The sequence below is a fragment of the Grampus griseus genome (assembly GCF_964374135.1).
Source record: "Grampus griseus genome assembly, chromosome: 20".
Lineage (NCBI taxonomy): Eukaryota > Metazoa > Chordata > Mammalia > Artiodactyla > Delphinidae > Grampus > Grampus griseus.
This window is the reverse complement of record NC_139014.1, coordinates 54,105,976-54,118,692: the sequence shown is the minus strand read 5'-3', so window position 1 is coordinate 54,118,692 and position 12,717 is coordinate 54,105,976. Positions and strand designations below refer to the sequence as shown.

General features: G+C 56.5%; 1 protein-coding gene across 1 annotated transcript in view; it reads left to right on the top strand.

The window, feature by feature from the left end:
• KSR1 (kinase suppressor of ras 1) overlaps positions 1 to 12,717 on the top strand; it is a gene marked incomplete at its 5' end in the record, with an annotated part of 151,324 nt that overhangs the window by 115,506 nt on the left and 23,101 nt on the right. Inside the window, 5 exon segments of the mRNA XM_082678709.1 lie at positions 3,775 to 3,835; positions 7,260 to 7,343; positions 8,944 to 9,005; positions 9,100 to 9,206; positions 10,939 to 11,107. Of these exon segments, the coding sequence (XP_082534835.1) occupies positions 3,775 to 3,835; positions 7,260 to 7,343; positions 8,944 to 9,005; positions 9,100 to 9,206; positions 10,939 to 11,107 (483 nt within the window).

The following is a 12,717-nucleotide window of genomic DNA, read 5'->3' as shown; positions in this document are numbered from 1 at the left end:
AAAAATCGCCCTTGTCAATATACCCTTGTGGACAGGGCAGAAGGGGAGGAGGGAGTTTTCTTTGAGTGCCTCTTACCTTCTTGTACTTCTGAGGGTTGGAGACCTGGCCGCTCTCCTGACATGGTCTTTTTTGGTCTCGCGTGGGCTTGTTCCCCCATCCCAGTGCAGGCTATCTTGGGTCCCTTATGGGATAGACCCTGGACATCTCTGATGGTTTTGAGTGTGTGTCACCCAAGGAGAGAAATCTACCTGTGACCTACCTGCCACTCTCGATCAGGCTGTCCTGCTGGGGCCTGGATCCTCCCTCCTCCCCCCACCCCCCGAAAGGGCTGAGCCTTCCTCCCCCTCTGGATCTTCTCTCAGGAAGCACAGTGATAATGACCATGTGGAAACATGGACACGGGTCCATCAGAGGGCATCTCAGTGGGCAAACCCCAGTGCATCTCTTTCCTCATTTTTTTCCCTTAAAAGAGTGTTAGGAGGGCTCTGGTCTCACCCCCAGCTCGGGGTAGAGAACAGAGCCTCGGGCAGATGACACTACTTCCTCAGATCCCACCGTTGGTGAGCTGGGCCTTGGGCCCTGAGATTCTGAGTCAGGTCCCCACAAAGCCACCAAAACTGGCACTGACATGGGTGCTCAGGCCACCCTGCTGCCCTCAATGAGCCCTGAGGGTGGACTGAGTGGCCTGGGTTCCTAGCTCTCTTCGTCCCTGGGACAGCGGCACCCCCGGGAGGCATCGCTCAGGGCACGTCCTGGCCTGGCCCTGCTTGGGGGCTGCCTCTCTGCTCTTACAACTGTCCTCCTCACCTCCTGCCCCAGCCACTTCCTCCCTGGCTGCCTGAGCCCCCCTCCTGCCTGGGCCGAGCACCCCTCCTTCCAGGGCTCTGGGCAGGGCTCCCACACCTACAGGCACATGACCTTGGGAGACTGTGAGCCTGTTTCTTCAGCTGTGAAATGGAGTGAACTCTAATTACCATGCAGGTGGCTGGCGAGGCTTAGAAAAGCTAATGTATTAAAGTGCAGGGTATAGCTCCATTGTCCACTGGTGGGGGACCGGGGGAGCTACCTCTGGCCCTTCTCATTGAGGAAACGTTCCCCGGTCACTTAGCCAGCCTGGCCCCATGCCCCAGGCGCTCAAAGTCCTCGTCCGAGTACCCTGCCTGCTCCCACCCAAGGGCTGATGTTCTGGGAAACACCAGGCCAGTGCGGTGACATAATCCTACTTTCTGTCTTTTTTGTCTCCTGCAGGTTCGGTAAGAGTGATTCATTTTCATCCCCTCTGCCACCCAGGAGTCCTGTTTGTGTCGCTGTCCCCATCAAGGGTGGATTTCTTCGACCCTCTCTTAGTCTGCTGGCCTTTCCATGGTCCAGAAGCAGAGATGCTGGGCAGGAAAATAGCTCTAGGACAGGGAACCTTCAGGTGACGAGGTGGCCCAGCCAGCAGCCGCTCTGAGAAGCTGAGACCTTGAGAGCGTCACAGTCCGCGGACAGCCCTATGGGGGGGTCCCACTTGCACCTTGCTGCTCCCCCGCCAGGTGACCTCTGACAGGGAGTGTTTACCAGCTGGGCTGCCATGGTGACGCCTCGCTCCCGGGAGAGAGGCACTGTCTGTCCGGTGTAGGTGGACGGTAGCCATACGCAGAGCCTAGCTGACGTCTCGGGACCCCTCTGTTCAGGAGAGGAACTTCCCTGGAGGCAGGAACGTGGTCGGCTCTGAATGAGGCCTTGAGAGATCGGAGGGTGCGAATATCCCCTTGGGAGGGGACGAGGATGCCTAGGCAACCTCTGAGTCCTTTGTCTGCCTCTGGGTTGAGAGCTGGTTCTTCCACGTGGCTGTGCTGTCAAAGTAGAGGGAAGTGACCTCTGGGGTCTGCTTTTGATGGTCTCAGTGGAAATGCAGAGACGTCTGGCTTTTGCCTGAGCAAAACAGCTTATTTTTGTACTGTCCTGAGCTGGCTAAGCAGAGTGATGAGGCTGTCAGCAGGGTCTTAGACATGCGGAGGGGCAGTGACTCTGCCAGAATGGATCTGACTGCAGGACCACCGGGGTGAGAGAGGAGGGAGGGCGCACGTCCCTGTCCCCAGGGCACAGGCAGAAACTCCCAGGGCCCTTCCCAGAGGCTTGGAGGAGAATCCAGCACTTGCATCCCTAGGACAGCCTGGCCCTGCCATTCCCAGCTGCTATAGTAATTCAGGGACCATAGCAGTGAGGCTGCTTCCCCAGTTTTCCAGGAAGGCAGGACGAGGCCTTCAGGACCAGTATTTCATCTCCATCAGGGACAGCCTCATCTCACCTCCCTCCTACCTATCCCAGGCCTGTGGCAGACATTACATATCAATCGTAGGTTGCATTCAGAGATAGATGGTTAAAATCTCATTTTCCCATAGTCTGTTTCTCCTAGACTGGCAACCTAACCCCTTTTTGACCCATGTACTTTGATGGCTTTGGCTACTGACTGGGGTAGGGTGGCCCCCACCCCCAGGACGGAGTTGGGAAGAGGCAGCCCCATGGCAGACGTGCTGGCGAGATTGTGGGTTCAACTATCAGGGGGTGGCAGAGGACTTTTCGTTCCGATCAGACTCCCCCTTGGTGTAGGAGGAAAAGTCAGTACCTCCATCACTCCCTTCTCCTGTGGCTGGGTGTGTGGTACTTGGCCTTGAGTGAACCATCACTTATTGAGCGCCAGCTGTGTGCCAGGCCAGCATGGGGTGGAAGCCTGACTCAGAGGGTATGAGATGGCCACAGATCACTGGAGCACTGTGTTCCTGACCTTTCTGGGGCACAGATCTATTTGATAATTGGATAAAAGTGTAGACTCTCTTTCTAGGGGAAAGCACACATCATTCCGCTTACCAGTCCAGAGGGTTCCCAGAGCCCCTGAGGGTTCCCATCCATGGGCTCAGTTAAGAACCCCTGCTCTAGGAGGAGATAGGCAGTGTTGAGTATGGGCAGAAGGGAGAGGGAGGAGGGGGGTGCCCTGGTGGAGGAGGGGAGATGGGGTTAGACATGTGGGCTGCTGGTGGATGGACAGATTGCTTTCAGCTGCTCCCCTACTGCTTGCCCTATTATACCACGAACACCAGGGATGCCTGTTCTTATGAGGAAGCCAGGATTGGAGAGAGAGGCCAGGGTGCCCTCTAGGAAGGCAGGCAAAGCTCGTGGCCTGAGACTTCCCCAAAGGCTCAGACTGAGTGCCCGGCTGGGGCTGGACTACGTGGGAGCAGGTAAAGCTTCGCCTCGTCTTCCCTCTGCCTGCCGGGCCCTGGCATTGGTGGCTCTCAGAGCAGAATCCTCAAGGTGCTTGTGACTGGAAAGCTAGGTATGCCACAAGGCCGACCAGCCTCAAGCCCTCCGCCAAGGGTCAGGCAGCTTCTGCTTGCTTCCCAAGAAGCAGCCAGGATTGGTGGCCTGTGGGTGCATCCGCAAGGAAGTGCAAGAGACGGGGGGGAGCGGAGCTGCTGTCCTCACCTTGGCTTTGCCTCCCGCCAATGCTAGAAACCTCACGCGGACCATTTCTGAACTGTCTGCGGAGGCTAAGTGGTACCATTTGTTTGCGGGGGGGCCCAAGTGTGAGGGTGACCACACTGGCCCCCTCTGGTCTCGCCTGGCCGTCTCTGTCTTGATTAGATGCAGGTTCAGGGAACTGTCCCTCTGCCATATGGCGGTCCCTCCGTACCGCCCTAGCCTGTGATGTCTGAGACAGAAGGTCACAGGCACACGCCGTCCCCAGCAGGGCCCCCTCGGCCTGCCTGACCTGGCCCTTTTCCCCGCAGATCTCCTGCACGGATCCCCACAGATGGTACGAAGGGACATCGGGCTCTCGGTGACACACAGGTAGGCCCAGCTGGGCTGGGGCGGGGAGGGGGCACAGAGCTGGGCTGGGGCCCATATAAGCTGAGCCTCCACCAGGGGGTCGCTCTTCAGTGCGTGGGGAGGGGCTGTCCTGACTCCCGTCTCTCAGGGCTCTTTGCCTCCGGTCTGTCTGTCCATGCCTCTGTGGACACGACCCGGCACCCACCTGGAGCCCCTGCCTGTCACCAGCAGCCTTTGGGACTTGCTGGGCCCTTTCCTGCCCCTCCTTGGGTCTCTTCCTCAGTCTGCTGGGGAAAAACAGGTCCCAGGAGAAACAGGGTCAAAGGCCCAGGGAGGGGCCGAGAGCGTCCTCTGGGTCCAGCACGGCATCAGTTACGTGGACATAACTGGCCACACGTCAGAGCCCCGTGGAACGTGCTGAAACTCCAGACCCCATCCCTAAGGTTCTCGGGTTGCCAGTCTGGATTCCAGCAACTTCCGGTGACTCTGGCACTCACGCAGCTGGCGTGACTGATGTGGGCCCATAACGTGGACAGCCCAGAGGCCTCGGCCTCAGCACTCGTGAGGCTGGCGTGTGCTGCCAACAGCAGCTCCGGGCGGCGTCTCGTTCCGCCCCGCGCCGATGGCCAGCAGGATGGTCCCTTGGGATGCGTGGTGCTCTGGCCGCCCCATTAAAGGATGCTGTGAACACAGCAGGGCCCACTCATTTCCCCCCGGAGCGTGAGCTGCACTCCAGCCTGTGCAGGAGGCCAGCCTCGGATCCTCACCCAGCGGTGCAGACTCGGCTCGCGGGGCTTGAGTCATTCGCCCGAGGTCACGTGGCCACCGAGACGCTGCTTGAGCCCCGTGGCTGGTGCCCAGGCACCTCTGTTGAGAGCCTTGGCAGGGCCGGGACGCCTGTACCCCGGAGCCTCGGGGAGGAGAGCCTCCGGCACAACGGGAGGCTGTCTGAGTGAAGGTCTGAGAGCCTCCCTCTGTCCCACCCGGTGTCCAGTGCGATCTTCCCAGCCGTGAGAGGGCAGGACCTCTCCTGTTCCCTCTCCGGTGGGGACCCCCCCATCGCCCATCGGCAGGAATCCCTCCCAGCCTCAGTTTCCCCCTCTACGGCTGGGACTTGCTCTCAGTCCTGTCGTGAGGATAAAATGGAGTGAAGTGCGTGTGAGGCTCACGCGTCCAGCCCTGGGGAGCGCTGGGTATTTAACCTCTGCCTCTAGCCGGAGAGAGGCCGACTTAGCCAAGGGACACCGGGATCAGTTCTGTTTCATTTTTGCCCCGGCTGCCCCTGGTCGCACAGAGGATTTGCCAGCTGGACCCCGAGTGCTTCCCAGGCTGCCGCTCCCTCCACCCGGGCAGCAGTACCCCTCTTGTCTGGCATGGCCAGGCTGCCCTGCCTGCCTGGGTTCCGGGCGTGGGTGTGGGACATCACGCTCATACCCTCTTGGTTTTTCTAAATTCATGATCCAGGCCTCTCTCGACAAGAAGCTCTGAAGGTTTTTGGTCCCATCGTGAGGGGAGAAAACTGTCCCATGACGCTCACCCCGCCCCTTCCACCTCCCTGGCACCTGCCCCTTCTCCGGCCGAGCCCCGACTCTCATTTCCACCTGCTTTCAGGACTTCCTGGTGGAGATCATCCCACATACCACTGAGCTGCTCCCCTTCCCCCCATGTTGACATGAGAGGAGATTAAAGACCAGAGAGAAGGGGAGTGTGGATCCCAGGTGGCCGGATCGGGGCTCCTTCAAAAGCGTTCCAAGCGGGTGGGCGTCTTTGTCCTTTTGCCCCACAAGCTCCCATCTTGACTGAGTAGAAGCAGTGACGTTCACGCCCACAGTCCAGGCTCTGCACATTCATACAGCATGCGAGCGATCCCCCCCAGATCCCTGTGAGGGGAGAGTGCTGGCCTCATCTGCAAAGGCTTTGACCCATCCCACAGCCAGTAGTTGGCAGGATTCAAAGCCAGTGTGGTCGGGCCCCAATGCCCACGCCTTTCCCCTTATTTTCTGGCCCAGGGGTCTCTTATAGAGCCGTGCTCTGGTTCAGAGACCTGGGGTCCCGGGTCACACAGGGACTGTGTGACCTCGGGAAAGTCACCTAACCTCTCTGAGCTGGTTTCCTTGCTTGTGGACTAAGAATCGCAGACCTGCCTAACTCCCAGGGGTGGTCACTCCCAGGAGTAAGCTAATGTTCATGGATGCATCACACACTGTTCCCCAAACACTGTTGCTGTTTGTTCTGTTGTTACTATGATATACAACGCTTTAAAACATCTAGTCCTCCAAAAATGTGAGTTCTTTCTGCCCTCAGGCCTCCCCACCCTATGAATGGACCTTGGACCTTTTCTCTGGAGGATACCACCCACTCTCTCCCCATCCTCCTTTCCAATATATCTTTTGTGGTTTTTTTAAAACTTTATTTAGTTTGGATTGAAATACATTTATAGTTCAAACCTCAAGAGGTCTGAAAGGGTATATATATGACAAAAGTGCCGCTGCTGCTGTCACCAGGCCCCAGTTCCCCCTATAGGCAGATCTTGGCTCTTTCTTGTGTGTCCTTCTGGAGATATTTTTATATAAGCAAAGACATATGTATATTCTTCCGCCTCCTTTTTTGTTTTCACACAAATATTGCATATATTATACACACTGTTCTATCCTTTGCTTTTTTCCTTGTTAAAATCGAGGCATAATTTATATAGAGCTAAGTACACAAATAAATTCTTACATATGTATACACCCACGTATGCCACCCAGAGGAAGATTCAGAGCCTCCACATCCCAGAACGTTTTCTTTGGCTCTTCTCAGTCCGCAGTGCTACCACCCAGAGGTACTTTTCACTTCTGTCGTCATAGGTTAGTTTTTCCTGTACTTGAACTTCACATAAGTGGAGTTGTGTTGCATTGTACCTTACTTTTTTCACTGACAACATAATTTAATGATCACTGCCTATCTGTGCAAAAAGAGCTTCCTTATCTTACTTTCCGGCTGCGTGGTATTCGGTTGTGTGCACGGATCATACTTTATGCAGTCAGTCACCTGTACACCTAAACGACACAGCTTGTTTCTCGTCTTTTCTGCCACAAACATGCTACAGTGAGTAACCTTTTCAGTGCGTCGTTTGACACCCGTGGGAGCATCTGTTGGATGAATTCCTGGCACTGGAATCGCTCTGTGTGCGCACTTAGGATTTTGATTGCTTTTGCCGAATTGCCTGCCAGAGAGCTGGCGTCGGTGACCACACCAGCTTTGGGACTTTGGCAATGAAGACTTTGTGACTAAGAAATCTGAATGCCTGGGGGAAGCAGTGGCCCCTGGGTGTCCCTGCCCTGCCTGCGAGAGGGTGCCCGGGGCTCTGGGATGGAACCAAGTCTCCTGGTCTCTCTGCGGCTTTGTGGACCCTTCTCCATCCTGGCCCCTCTGAGCATTTCTGTGTGTCCACCCCCTGCAGGTTTTCCACCAAGTCCTGGCTGTCGCAGGTCTGCCACGTGTGCCAGAAGAGCATGATGTTCGGAGTGAAGTGCAAGCATTGCAGGTGATGGGCGGGGCGTGGCAGGGGTGGCAGAGGGGAGCAGACTCCGTACTTTTAGTTTAGTAATAGTCTTGCTACCTGATTCTTGGCCTTAGGTCAAGTCGGAGTTCAAAGGAACTCCTTTGAGAGTTCCTAAACCTATTCATAATCTCAGCACACCAGGGAGTGATCAGCCCTCTCTAGGAAGATTAAGGGAGCATCAGGCACAGCACTCTTAGAAGAAGGGAATATTTGAGGTGGGCTCTGAAGGATGAATAGAAGTTTACCAGGTAGACTAAGGAGGAAAGAGAATTCCAGGCCAAGAGAGCATCTTGTACAAAGGCAGAGAGGAATGGCAGGACTGTTCTGGAAACTGTAAGGAGTTCTGAAGTTTAGCCTTACGTGTTAGCACACAAGGAATGGGGAAATGGGGACAGGGAATGGTAGAAACAGAGAAGTGGCTCATGGTACTTTCAGAAGAGAGTGAGGAGAGAATGTAGATTCTATACAAATTCAACATTTTTTCCTACTGTTGTGGTCTCTGGTAGGAAAGAAAGGCAAGGATAGTGAACAATGTAGGGTGAGCAGAGTCTGTCCCCTGCTGTCTGGCTGCCCTCACCTTATAGAGGATGGACCTGGAGTCTGCTCCCAGTCTACTTTGCCCCTGTGTTGCTGTGTGACCTGGGGCAAGGTGCTTGCCCTTTCTGGGCCTCATTTTTGTCAGGTATACATCTGGGAAGATGATTCCAGGTCTCTCTATCCATCAGGATTGCTCCAAGAATCTGAGCTAGTGTGTATAGTTAAAGCATTTGGGCTCCTGCCAGACTGTAGGTGATGGGTCTCATGTGTGTCAATTGGATAAATTGTGGTTAGGAGAGTCATCAGGAAAACGCAAAGGAGATGCCAGACCTTTCTCACCAGTCCAGGTCTTTTGTGGCTCCTGGCCATTTGGCTTTAAATTGGGGACCTCCAGCACCCTTTCAAGTAATACCTTTCATGCAGAGAGCACAGGATAACCTCTGAGCCCCAGGCTTTCCTGCAATTGCAGTGAAGTTGGTAGAGCCCCAGCCATCGGCCCATTTGATCAACGAGAACCCCAAGAGGGGGTTCAGCCGGCAGAACCAAACCAAGAATCCAGCTCTTTCCACTTCTGCCACTCTGGTCCTCAGACCACGTGGCCTGTGTAGGAATGTAGCAGGAGGGGCTGCCCCTTGCTTCCCTGGGACCCTTTGGTAATGGAAACATTTTCCTTCTAATTCATCTCTTTTAAGTTCAGACTTGTCTCAAGCTTTCTGAACACGGGTAGAGGGTCTCCTTTTGTTTAGAAAAGAGAAATCGCTGTGTGACCCACAGCAAGTTAAAATGGGTGTAATCAAACGTGCTTTGACGTGAAGATTGGGCAGGTGATGGCAGGAACACGGTCGTACGCAACAGATAGTAGCTGCTAGTACTATTAACATCAGACGTTCTACACGCTTGAGCTCATGTTTGTTGAGACATTTGTGGGAGCTGAGGCAGTCATGGTTGAGTGTTGCACAAAACTTCCAGGCAGTGCTTCCGAGCCCCTGCGTGTGTCCCGGGGTCCTGTGTGGCTTTCGTGCACTGACCCTGCCTTCGTTACCAGGTTGAAGTGTCACAACAAGTGTACAAAAGAAGCCCCCGCCTGTAGAATATCCTTCCTTCCGCGTGAGTGTCCTGCGCTTCCCCCTTCTGGATTTGGGGTGCATCTTTCTTGAACCTGTTTCCTGCTGATGGTTACCGCGCCCCTCTTTTTAAACAGTACCCAGGCTTCGGAGGACAGAATCTGTCCCCTCGGACATCAACAATCCGGTGGACAGAGCAGCTGAACCCCATTTCGGAACCCTCCCCAAAGCACTGACCAAAAAGGTATAATGTGAGGCGAACCCTCACCCAGGGTTCCTTTCTGTGAAGCACCCCCAATGGGGAGGTCCAGCAGGGGAGCAGGATACTGCAACCCGGGATGTGTGGCCAGAGGGAGGCCTTTAGGGATCCCATATTTAGCCGTTTCGTAGATTTCACATTTGTGTCCAAATCTTAGTTGTGTGCCCATACCCCCCCTCCCCTATTTTGAGCCACCATTTCCTGAGTACTTACACTGAGTCGGGAACTTTTTCCATTGATACCTCATTTGATCCCCACAGTAGTTCTGAAAGTCACGTGCTGATATCACCTCCATTATTTTTCTTTCTTCGGCCGCGCCACACGGCTTACGGGATCTTAGTTCCCCGACCAGGGATCGAACCTGCGCCCTCGACGGTGAAAGCGCAGAGCCCTAACCACCGGACCGCCAGGGAATTTGATATCACCTCCATTTTACAGATGAGGAAATTGAGCACGAGGTCCCCCGTGAATGAGAGGCAGGCCCAGGGTGCATGGGTGCTGTGGGGGGCAGGCCCGTGGGGTTGTGCTCCCGTCGGGCCCCTGACGCCTGCCTTGGCGGTTGGCACACAACAGGCAGCGAGGAAACGTTTGTATTGAATGCTGAGCGAATAAACAACCCCGTGAGGCAGCAGCTGATGCCCCTGCTGTGTAGACAGTGCACCGTGTGGCTCAGAAAGGTGGGTTGATTCATCCAAGGTCACACAGCTGCTGAGTCGGGGCTGGGATTCAACCTGCCTCGAGCTAGCCCCCTGCCCTGGCTGGCCTGGCCTGACCGGGATGGAGGGTCTGGCCTTGACATGTGAGCGGACAGAGTGAGGGCCAGTGGTTGCAGCCCCCTCCCCGCTTTAGCTTGGCAATAGGCAGTGTGGGTGGTCGCTGGACAGCGAAGCCCACTGCATGGCTTTGGTGGATTCCAGAGTCTACCGTGCATCCCAGAGCCTTGAGGGCCTGCAGAGGAGAAACCGGTTGAACGTAGCATTTAACCCAGCTTGGCCCCAACTTTTTTGACCAGGAATCCCTCCCCAACCCCCTGAGGAATTGGTGTGTGGTCTGGGAAACACTGGTCAGGCCCAGGGTCCCCCCCTGATGTAGACTCAGTCCCCCCAGTAGCCCTCCCTCAGGTGGCCCTCTGGCCTTGCTAGGGCCCACGCCACTGAATGTCCTAGCCGGCAGGTCCCCCTGCTGAGTGGAGGGAGCATTTATTAGGCACCCACTGTTACCACCCACCAAACAGAGGCTTGTCAGAGGCTGAATTTAACTCGTTAGAAGAGCCTCCTCTGTAGCCAGAGCAGAGCCAGGCCCTGGGTGTATGACAAGCAGGTGTGGTCCTTGCTCTCGGGGGACACACACAGCATGGTGGAGAGAGAGTCTTCAGAAAACCACCCAAGACGCCTGCAGCTGACAAACCGTAGTTCAAGTGCACTGATGGAATGTGCTGGGAGCCATGGGGGGATAAAGGGGAGGAGCACGCCCCGGCCAGGACTGGGGAAGGACTTCGGGGAGGAAAGGACGCTTGAGCTGGAATAAGAAAGATGAGAGGAGCCCTCCAGGGGATGGACGTTGAGGTGCGCGTCTCCCTGTCCCATTCTCCCCTCAAATATTAGACCCATAAAACGCCAGGATGCCCTGGCTGACCTCCTCCGTTTTAGGCGGGGAGGGGTGGGGGGCAGGCGGGGCTGGGCGGTTCCTGCCACTGTCTGTGTCTCTGGTCCCGCAGGAGCATCCTCTGGCCATGAACCACCTGGACTCCAGCAGCAACCCGTCCTCCACCACGTCTTCCACGCCCTCCTCGCCAGCGCCCTTCCCGACGTCGTCCAACCCACCCAGTGCCACCACGCCCCCCAACCCCTCGCCCGGCCAGAGGGACGGCAGGTTCAACTTCCCAGGTACCACACCTTGGGGCTTTCTCGGGCCTCAGGGGTGGGGTTGCATGTCCCTTCTCTGCACACCCCGGCAGGCTCAAGGTCAAACACTGCCGCCACTAAGAGCACTTGCTGGGAGCCAGGCTCTGTGCCGAGCTCAAGAGCATCCCCGTATTTAAACTTGCTGTGATTGCACCCATTTTACAGATGGGGACGCAGGTTCAGAGGGAGCAAGTGGCTTGCCCTGAGCTGCACAGCATGTAAGCTGCAGAGGTGGGATCAAAGCCAAGTCTGATGTAAAGCCTGGTTTTTTTTCTTTTTTTAATTTATTTAATCTATTTATTTTTGGCTGCGTTGGGTCTTCGTTGCTGCGCGCAAGCTTTCTCTAGTTGCGGCGCTACTCTTTGTTGCGGTGCGCCGGCTTCTCATTGCGGTGGCTTCTCTTGGTGCAGAGCACGGGCTCCAGGCGCGCCAGTTCAGTAGTTGTGGCTCGTGGGCTCTAGAGCGCAGGCTCAGTAGTTGTGACGCACGGGCTTAGCTGCTCCGCGGCATGTGGGATCTTCCCGGACCAGGGATCGAACCCGTGACCCCTGCACTGGCAGGCGGATTCTTAACCACTGCGCCACCAGGGAAGCCCCAAGCCTGGGTCCTTGACCTGATCCCAACGCTGCCCTCCCATGCATGGAGTGGCTTCTCCTGGGCGTTGTTCGCTCACTCGGGGCTTCTGAGCTCCCAGGAAGCAGGACAGGCAGCACGGGGGGCTGGGGCAGGCCCAGAAGGCTGGGGCGAGGGAATCCGGGGCTCTGTGGCTTACCTGCTCTGTGGTCTGGACAAGCTGCTTAAAGGGGTGCTTTGGTTCCCTTTTCCATAAAACAAGAGACCGTGTGAGGCTGGGCTTAGGCTATCCCCCTTGCATGGATGAGGCCACGGAGTCCACCGGGGAGTGCGTGCCAGGGCAGAGCTGACCTCTGACCATGGCCCCGGCTGCCCCGGCTCTAGAGGGACAGGGACCCCGCCGCTCGGCCAGGCCTGGGGTGTCCCACCTCCCCCAGGAGCAGAGCAAAGCCCACTCACCCGTCCGGGATTGAACTCCGGCCCTGGCCTCCCAGGAGGCCCCTTGCAGTTGGTCTTGGCCCTCGGTGTGTTTCAGGTGGCAGCTCAGGGGAGGAGGGCGGCTGGGATATTCTAGTTTGCTCCGGACCCAGCCAGGCCCACTGCCAGCTTCAGCCCGTGGAGTGCCAGGCCAGGCCCCACCTGTCACTGGCCCCTGGGGCTCCAGGCTGGGGAGGACAGAGGCACAGCTCTCCCTGTGCCAGGGGAGCCCTGGCTGGGGCAGCTGGCAGGAGGCCAGGCAGCCTCTCTGGGCCCATCTCCCCAGGGTCCCAGGAATTTCTTTTGGGGGATGGTGAGACTTTTAAGAATCCTTCTTCTTTTTTGCCTGCCCCTTCACCTTAACACGCATGTGGCTGGACATCTCCCGACATGAGTGTGTCGTCCCGAGCCCACCTCTCCCTCCCCAGAGACCCAGCGACGGCCCCGCGTGATCGCCCTCCTCTCGTGTTCTGCTCTGTCATTGTTATGCTCTGAAACCGGGCCTTCTGCTGAACGTCCTAGTTTGGGTTTTTCTGAAAGGA